Source organism: Silurus aristotelis (genome assembly GCF_946808225.1).
Source record: "Silurus aristotelis genome assembly, chromosome: 4".
Lineage (NCBI taxonomy): Eukaryota > Metazoa > Chordata > Actinopteri > Siluriformes > Siluridae > Silurus > Silurus aristotelis.
This window is the reverse complement of record NC_139577.1, coordinates 1,116,068-1,124,957: the sequence shown is the minus strand read 5'-3', so window position 1 is coordinate 1,124,957 and position 8,890 is coordinate 1,116,068. Positions and strand designations below refer to the sequence as shown.

General features: G+C 38.8%; 1 protein-coding gene across 1 annotated transcript; it reads right to left on the bottom strand.

The window, feature by feature from the left end:
- Nucleotides 1-2,232: 2,232 nt before the first annotated feature.
- Nucleotides 2,233-8,562, bottom strand: gfral (GDNF family receptor alpha like). Its single transcript, XM_083538995.1, has 11 exons — nt 8,455-8,562; nt 7,652-7,783; nt 5,857-5,994; nt 5,670-5,774; nt 5,516-5,569; nt 4,651-4,975; nt 4,176-4,429; nt 3,031-3,111; nt 2,836-2,929; nt 2,529-2,754; nt 2,233-2,337 (listed from the first exon to the last, which is right to left on the bottom strand). The coding sequence occupies exons 1-10, from the start codon at nt 8,474-8,476 to the stop codon at nt 2,676-2,678; spliced, it is 1,284 nt and encodes a 427-aa protein (XP_083395121.1). The 5' UTR covers nt 8,477-8,562; the 3' UTR covers nt 2,233-2,337; nt 2,529-2,675.
- Between the last annotated feature and the right edge of the window lie 328 nt (nt 8,563-8,890).

Here is an 8,890-nt window from a genome sequence, read left to right as displayed (position 1 = left end):
AGCTGATGAATGTGGAAAATGAGAGAGAAAAGGTTGGATGGTGTGGAGATGGTGGAGCAGGAAGTGGATTGGATTCGTAAAGAGGAAGTGAGAGCCGCGATAAAGTTGATGAGTGGATTGTCGTTAGGACCAAATGACATACCGGTAGATGTGTGGAGATGTTTAGGAGAAATGCAGTGGAATTTTTAACAAGATTTTGGAAGGTGAGAAGATGCCTGAGGAATGGAGAAGGAGTGTGCTGTTACTGGTACTGGTATGTGCAGACCTGCAGTAACTCCAGGGGAATAAAGTTGATCAGTCACACCATGAAGTTATGGGAAGGAGTAGTGGAAGCCAGGCAGGTGACCATCTGTGAGCAACAGTATGGTTTCATGCCAAGGAAGAACACCACAGATGCCTTATTTGCTTTGAGAATGTTGATGAAGTATAGAGAAGGTCAGAAGGAGTTGCATTGTGTGTTTGTGGATCTAGAGAAAGCGTACGACAGGGTGGAGAGAGGAGTTGTGGTATTGTATAAGGAAGTCTGGTGTGTCAGAGAAGTATGTGAGGGTGGTGCAGGACATGTATAAGGACAGTGTGACAGCAGTGAAGTGTGCAGTAGGAACGACAGACTGGTTCAAGGTGGAGGTTGATTTGCATCAAGGATCAGCTCTTAGCCCTTTCCTGTTTGCAGTGGTGATGGACAGGTTGACAGACGAGGTCAGACAGTAGTCTCCATGGACTATGATGTTTGTGGATGATGTTGTGATTTGTGGTGAGAGTAGTGAGCAGGTGAAGAAGAGCCTGGAGAGGTGGAGATATGCGATGGAGAGAAGGGGAATGAAGGTCAGTAGGAGGAAGACAGAGTACATGTGTGTGGGTGAGAGGGAGGGCAGTGGAGTGGTTGCAGGAAGAAGAGGTGGAGAAGGTGGAGGAGTTTAAGTATCTGGGGTCAACAGTGCCTTTGGGTCATAATCAAATTATGAGTCCAGGCAGACTTCAAGAGCTTTGTATGAAGCATATCGGACTCAGGATTGATCATACAAGTCTGTAGGTGCACAGTGTGAGATGGATTATAGTCCAATCAAACCCCAAATAGATTTTTCTCTCTGCAACTGTATCCACCTGATATCTTCCATATAACGCTCTCTACACACTGGTCTCGGGGCTATGGTTAAGCAGATATGTGATTGCCTTGATTTAAGAGGCTTTCATATGCTATCAGTCTACAGTAAATAGGAGGGAAATAAAAGGCAAACAGAGCAGAGCAGGTTGTATGTTGGCACAGCAGGATGTTAGTAGGTACTTAGCATGAGACATGGGATTCAAAACAATAGGCTGCATTTTCATTTCTTCATTTCATTCTTTCCAGATCGTAGGATTTGTTTACTTGCTTTTGACTTAAATAAATTGGGTTTATGTCAAGAGCTACATTTACATACAGGATAATGAGTGAAATAAACAAGTCACATGAATGGAACGGTGATGCAGGTTCCTGCACGCTCATTAATGCAAAAAAAAAAAAAAAAAAAAAAAAAAGAACCACACGAAATAAACAAATAAAATAAAATCGGACTTAAAATAAGTCAATAAAAAAAAGGCTAGTTAAAAAGATAAATATGTATTTACTTGTCACATGTACAGCTAAATTCTTTCTTCGCATATCCAAACAACGTTCGAAAGCTGGGGTGAGACATGAGACAGCACATGTCTCTGGAGCACAGAGGGTTAAGGGCCTTGCTCAGGGGCCCCTGGACCCTCAACCTTCCAATCAGTAACCTTAGGAGACTGCTTTAACCACTGATCTAAATAGAAATGGTTTTTTTTTGGAACATATAGTAAATATCTTAATAGAAATCTCTACTGATGTTTCAATTATTTCGTTTATTTACTGTATAAAATATCTTGTTTTTTTATTGTGTATAATTTCCATAGGTTTAAATTTCTCAATCATTATTAACTGTGGTGATGAGTTGATACAGTTTTGGTGTCTTTCAGAGCAAAATAAATAAATAAATAAATCCCCCCATTAAAAATAAACGAGTTAAAATCTAAACACTAATAGAAATACATGCGTGTTTTAGTGTGAAATGCAATATAGTCTATTAAACAGCTTACGGATTATTACCTACGGAACGTTCTTACCCAGAGCAGCTCTTACGATGCTCCTCACTAGTGTGTGATCTTCTGAGCTCTGAGGTGGTGAAGTTTTACACCATGACTGCAGATTTAAAAACACTTATTCAACAGACATTCGAATTTAATACCATTTTTATTGTGGAAAGAATAACATTAATATTCATAAGATTCCCTTTGACATTTGGATTTCCCGTTACATCTTATTTAACATCGATACGTCTTATGAGGCGGTTTGGGAAAACTCATGGCTGAAAAAAAAAAAAAAAAAAAGACCTAATATGACAAAAGTCCTGGTTTTGATATTAATTTTCCTGCCACATTAAAACGATGCAATGACACTTGTATCATTGAAAAGTTTCAGTTCTTAAAAGCATAACAGCATTTAAATGATAAATGTTTGTATAAAATGCTGATTCTCTTCTGTGCTACATTCATTCTTTCACTAGTCACTGTATATAATTGTATAGTTATAGAATATAATCATCGACTACAAACCTGGACATAATGCGACATAAAACCATTATAATATTATGCATGGTACAAACATCATGTGAAAATTACTTGACAAGTGATTTGGAGGAATCATCTGGAGGGTGAAATCTTGAATCTGGGTTCTTGGGCATTCTGCGTTTTTTCCTAATGGTAAAAAAAATAAATAAACACATTTCATAAATTATTCTTCTTATATACTTTGCTTATGATTTATTAAACACTTACCCAAGTTTATGTTTTACAGTGGCGATGATGACTGCACTGATCACCACCACCACCACCACCACACAAACACACAACACAATGTACAGCAAGTAATCTATCAAAAGGGAGGCAAGAAACAGTGACATTTTATAGACAGTACATGGAATATTGTTTCATTAAATGTGCAGCAAGTATAACAATTCTAGATCATCTTACCTTTTAGCCACGAACCCTCTTGCTGCAATGTGTTTTCTTTTGACTTGGTGGATGAAATATTTCGCTTAGGTCCTTGAGGTCCTAGATTCAGGTCATTAAAAATAAATCAAGAACACACACACTGCCATAAGTTCAAGTGATTAAGCACAGCATTGTCCTAGATCTTTAAGACACCAGATCTCTTAGTGTTTTGGTGCTACACAAGTGAGAAATCAAATGTGGCTGTGGTTCATTGACTTGCTACATGATGAAGTTCTTCCCAATCAGATTGGATGCATATTTTTTGACTGCATGTTTCTGTAGATTCCTGAATTCTTGCAAATGCTTTCATCATGAGTTACATCACCAATAATAATGTTATTATGTGAGCACATTCCAAAAGCAGCCATACAAACCCAATAACAAGAGCTTTCAAATCCAACCTCCATCTGATGTGTTTGTATGCTTGATGGATCGTGGCTTTTCCATCACTTTTGTAGCGTTTCATCTTGATTTCAGAACTTTTGCAACTCATGTCTGAATTACTGCTGAATGACTTTCATTTAGTGTCATGGCCTCGAACCTTCTGCTCTCGAGGTCTTTCTTTATAAGGTGAATTGATGCATCCTCACTTTCATTATGATGTTTTTCTTGGTTGAAATGTTTGATGTCTGGTTGTTAGTACACCAGTGGTTTGGTTCAGTGCTGTATTTGTTATACCCAATACTTATGCAGTGGTTCTGATTGATCCACCCTCTTTTCTTGGCTTGCGTTTCTCCAATAGACATCTCTCTGGTCTTCATGTTCGTTTGTCCAACAACAAACACAGCCTTCATAGGCAAAAGCCAGGGATTAAACCAGCAGACCTTCTTACAACTAGTTGTTCGGTACTTCAGATCAATTGAAAAATGGGTGGGTTAAATCTAAAGTTAGATCTAAAACATTCAGAAAATGAAGAGCAAATGTCTTTAGTGTAATGCAACAGCAAAACATCTGGGCGTTTTGTTGGACTGTAGGAATCATGACATCAAATGGCGTGTCCACTAGAACCAGTCAAGCGACACGGAACACAAACTAAAAAGCTTTATGCAACTATCTGACCTATATATCTAAACAGGAACTAAACGTTTCCGATTAACAAATATGAATTGTACAAAAGTACGTACTGAAATAGGATCGGTTATGAATGGCTTGTCGCAGCACGTTGCACCTGTAAAGATGGTGATGATCCAGTCCATGACAGGTGCACGGACTCTGAAGAATGGTTCCCATTGTTGCTACAAAGGCCAGTCGGCACTCTTTGTTTCCACTGACAAAAAAGTCGAGATCCATGACATGCAGCAGGTCTGTGGATGAATGTCCGGTAAATGAAACATCGTCAGGACCAAAACATTTGGACAAGAATGCCTCAAAGGTTTTTCTGTGAACACAAAACGAGTGTGCGGTTACTGGCAGCTCTGTACATCCATCAGAGCAGCTCTTAAACTGTTTATACATAAATCAGGAAGCATGAGTAAACATCATTGTCCACCTTGCCTTCGCACTCTATTACAAGAGCAGATGGGCTCGATAGTGGAAAAGAGCATATAAAAAACAGGGTCTTAAATGTTAACAGACTTGAGGAACACAAAACAACCAAACCTGCAGATCTTCTCTTCAGTGCAGTTATCAAGCATCTCCAGGCAGTTCCATTGTGGTATCTGGTCTTGTTTGCAGGAGTTGGAATTGAGCATGGTCTGAAAATTCTGGCAGTCCTTGTCATCTGGCTCACACTGACAGAACACCAGCATCTCGGCCATGTTTTCAGGCAGGTTTGAATAAAATCTTCTGGCCGCCAGTCTGCAGAGTCTTTCCTCGCACTGAGGAACAGAACATGACTGGACGAACGGCACAAGCTGCCGATTGCACACTTCATCCTGGATGCACAGCGTCATCTCCTGTACGCAGGAAACGTTTGTGGCCGGTGCTTAGTTTGGGGACATTAAGAGACGCAGCGGATGAAAACGTGGTCAGAATTCTGGTGTGTTTTGTGTATACGTGTGTTTAAAATGACACAAAAATGATAATCGGGTCATTCTGACCTTCAATCATGGTTAATAAAGGTACCAAATATAGTCTTTTTAATCTAATGCACAATTTTCCAATTTCCCAAGTTGTATTCTGTATAAAACTGCTGTTTGTGAAAATCTTGAATCTTGTCTCTTGTTCATCAATGCCCAGAACACCCCACCCCCCACCCCCCCAAACCTGAACACACATGTACGAGGTGGTATCAAAATGTTTTATAACTTGTTTTGTAACACATATTTGGCAAATTCCAGCTCAAGGATGCTCGCACAGTCACAGGAAGCACCGACTTTCATAAATCAGTGTGCCTGATTTATGTTGAAGAACCCCAATAACAAGACGTTTGGACGTCCACATAAATAACAAAAACCTCTGTTTAAATAATCATCCTTTGATGATTAATTCAGCAGTTCTGTAAATAAGCTAAAAATCTATTTACCATATGATAACAGTGAACTTTCTTTCCATCCCTCCTTCAGGTTGTTTCCCAGAACTGGAGATAAAAAGGTAAAGACAGGGGGGGGGGAGGGATAATTTTACATTTGTACAAACAATGATGTCAATAAACTATGAATGAAAGAATGGAGTAGAACCTGGTGATGAAGGCTGGTGATGATCTGAACGAGGACCGTTGGCATGACGTCCCGCGTGCCGAGTTGGCGATCTCGATTTGTCTGGTTCGCGCCGGGGCTCGACGTCTGCGTCAAAATAACTGGTTTTAACTGGGTTCAGAATCACTTTAGGAGTTTGGTCAGAAGTGGTGTGTGTTCTCTACCGTACCAGAGTATGAATAGCAGATGGAGGCCAGTAATTGAAGAATGTTGCAGGGATTTTCGTCAGTGCACATACACTCTCGCGAGTGAGCTAGAACTGCCTTGATGGTCACGTTGCAGTCTTCAGAGCTCTGCACTTCACAGTCTGATAAAAGGGACAAAGTAGAAAAGACGTTTTTGAAGGTGTGACTTCTTCTAAGCACTGATGCATGCGTGATTTTTATCGACTTTTTTTTTATATAAAACTTTGGAATTGTTCAATTTAGAATTAAAATGCGTTATGACGTCTTCTTATTGTCTTTTCTTGCATATTGTCATGTTGCTTCCGTCATATCTTTATGACACAAGTGTACGTACGCACAAACAACAGAACGGCCTTCAGCAATGTTTTCACTCCGCATGCACTGATGTAGAACTCGATGGTCTCATAGTCGTCACAGAGGTTTATATGTGTATGCATTCTCTCGCTCGATAAAAGTAATATATCTTTTTTACACCTCCTGGTGTCTGTGTGACCGATATTCCCGGATGCGTATCGTCTGAATAAGAACCAGTTGGATGAGAATCACTGAGTCGTTGCTCCTGTAGCTCATAGACAAACCCGACAATCGTTAGACATTTTCTTCCATGCTGCGACTTTTTATTTATTTTTATTCAGGCATTCTAACTTCTAAGGACCTCAGGAAATTAACCCAATATCAACTCCTCTTCGAATGTTTATCTAATTTAAAGTGTGTTTATGATCTTGAATGCGTTTATCATTTACAATTTACTGCAACTCATCCATCTTCCTGAAAACAGCACAAATTGCTTAAGATCGTAAGCAGGGAGGAAAAAAAGCTAGCAATGTGCAAGAAATACAATAGTTTATGTTACAATACTGCATTGTTTAAGAATCTAGAAAAATATTATCTAGGATGCATCCAATGACCTTTAGTAACCCAAAACCCCAAAACGCTCAAAATGACAGAGTTGGAATATTTCCCTCTGATAAATAAATAAAGAGAGAAATAAAGCACTCATTATTGTGCTTCTTACATACATTTTCCATAAGTATTTTCTCCACCTTCTGTTCGATGAGGAATGATGTTCTGTACCTAATGAGTGTTGTGTAACAGATATCTTTACATTGTGAGGTATAATGCTTTCAGACGTTTGTGTTCTACATGTTCATTGTTCATTCTACAGCATCCAAAACAGTGCAAACCTCTAATACAGAACTGTTTATTTATTATTGATCATTACCCTATAAATATATATTTAGCATCGTTATTGAAAAGTGATAAACATGCACTATTACCTCGTCAGTAGTGAGCAGAACTGACACAATGAACACTGACGGTCTCGTTGGGGTTTTAAAAGACTTATCAAAATCTCACAATGAACACAATGAACGTTAATATAATATCATGTGCAAAATTATACCATCAAACCATGTGCAATATCACATCATACGCAAGATGTTCTCAGTTCCCTAGCAACTATTTGGTGTTTTTAATACGTATATACAGAATATTTCATTTGTTCTTCATTTCTATTTCTTTGTGATCTTATCTTACCTTATCTTGGTAAGATCAAACTGCTAATACATCTTTCTTTACAAGACAGGCCCTCGATTATGTTTTAGTTTGAACAAGCCTGGATAAACAGATCAACCAGAGAGTTTGCTGAAGGCTATGGTCTTTAAATAGGGTTACCCGGGCTTCACATCTATATCTATAGCCAATCCGTGTGACTTCAGAAGTCTTATAGCTTCCCCGAACGAATTATTCGCAAATCACTCACGCCAAACGAATGTGTACCTTCAGAACCACAAACATTTCTCAGAAGAGTCTGTTCACGTCTGCAAAGGGCCGCTGAAATACAAGGCTGCAGCAGCGACAAGCAGCGAGATGATATCGTGGTGCAAACTGAAGGCAAAACCAGGCAGATCCCTGCAAATAAAAAAAAAGATCAGCAGTTCTCAGAGTGGGATATGGGATGCCACTTTTGAACCATTGTGGAAATCTGTGGAAATGGATCATCATCAGTGTAGGATGTTTTAAGTCTGTTTGACTGCTGAGTTTAAAAAAAAAATGGTGAAAATAACAACAATGGATCTGATAGCAATATTTGCTAAAAATGTCTGGTTCAGAAATACAACAGTTGTTCAGCTGTAACAGTGAAAATATATCTGTACAGAGACCTGATATTTGAAGAATTAAAAGAAATTCTTGTAATAAACATGTACTGGGAGGTCAGTAGAAATTAGTTTCCAGTTAAAGAGTCTCTGGGAGAAAAATCCCTGCTTTATAATATAATAATGGACAAGACAGGACATTATTGTGTGCGTCATTGTCTCCGAATGTGACATTTAAAACAAGAATTTTAGAGTAAATCATTAAATATTGTAATCTGGATGAAATTTTACATAAAGGAAATGTATTGCAACCTGAACGAGTAGAACTAACTCCACTTTAGTTTCATTTTCAGCCTTCTCCATACCTGCTCAAACACATCCCTTACAGAGAAGCACCAGATGAACACAAATCTGTCAACAAACAAAATACAGCAAACACAACCTGGAGAATTTCAGTGTTTCAGCTCACACAGCAGTGTTACTCACCGAGAATCACCGCTGTCCTCATGTTCTTCTCTGAGCACTCCTCCTGATGTTCTGCTGATGTTCTGCTGATGCAGCAGCACCTGCGCTCGCGCACTACACCTGCGCTCTCCAGCGACCGAAAATAACGTTTGTCCCAGCCCCATAAATAAAGGTGCCCTCCCACAAACAAACACACACACACACACACACACACACACACACTCACTGGGGTGTAAATAATATATTTTACCATTTACTCGATGTACAAATGTTGCGACCGCTGTTAGCTGTTTTGAGGAACCACAGGGTGATAAATAAAAATAAATAAATACATTCTAACAATTTTAAACTATTCTACTATTAATGAAGTTAATTTACAAGAAATGTAATTACATGTATTCATTCACTAAGATATTTATTGTAGTGGCTTAGTAGCTTTAATAATAATAATAATAAT

Bases quoted from the DNA above. Each gene is read 5' to 3' on its own strand.
- gfral (XM_083538995.1), bottom strand. From the start codon at position 8,476: ATGAGGACAGCGGTGATTCTCG. The intron at 4,976-5,515 runs GTAAATAGATTT...CCCCAAACTAAG, and splicing joins AAGTTCACTGTTATCATATG to CACCGGCCACAAACGTTTCC. The intron at 2,930-3,030 runs GTAAGATGATCT...CCCTTTTGATAG, and splicing joins AGAGGGTTCGTGGCTAAAAG to ATTACTTGCTGTACATTGTG.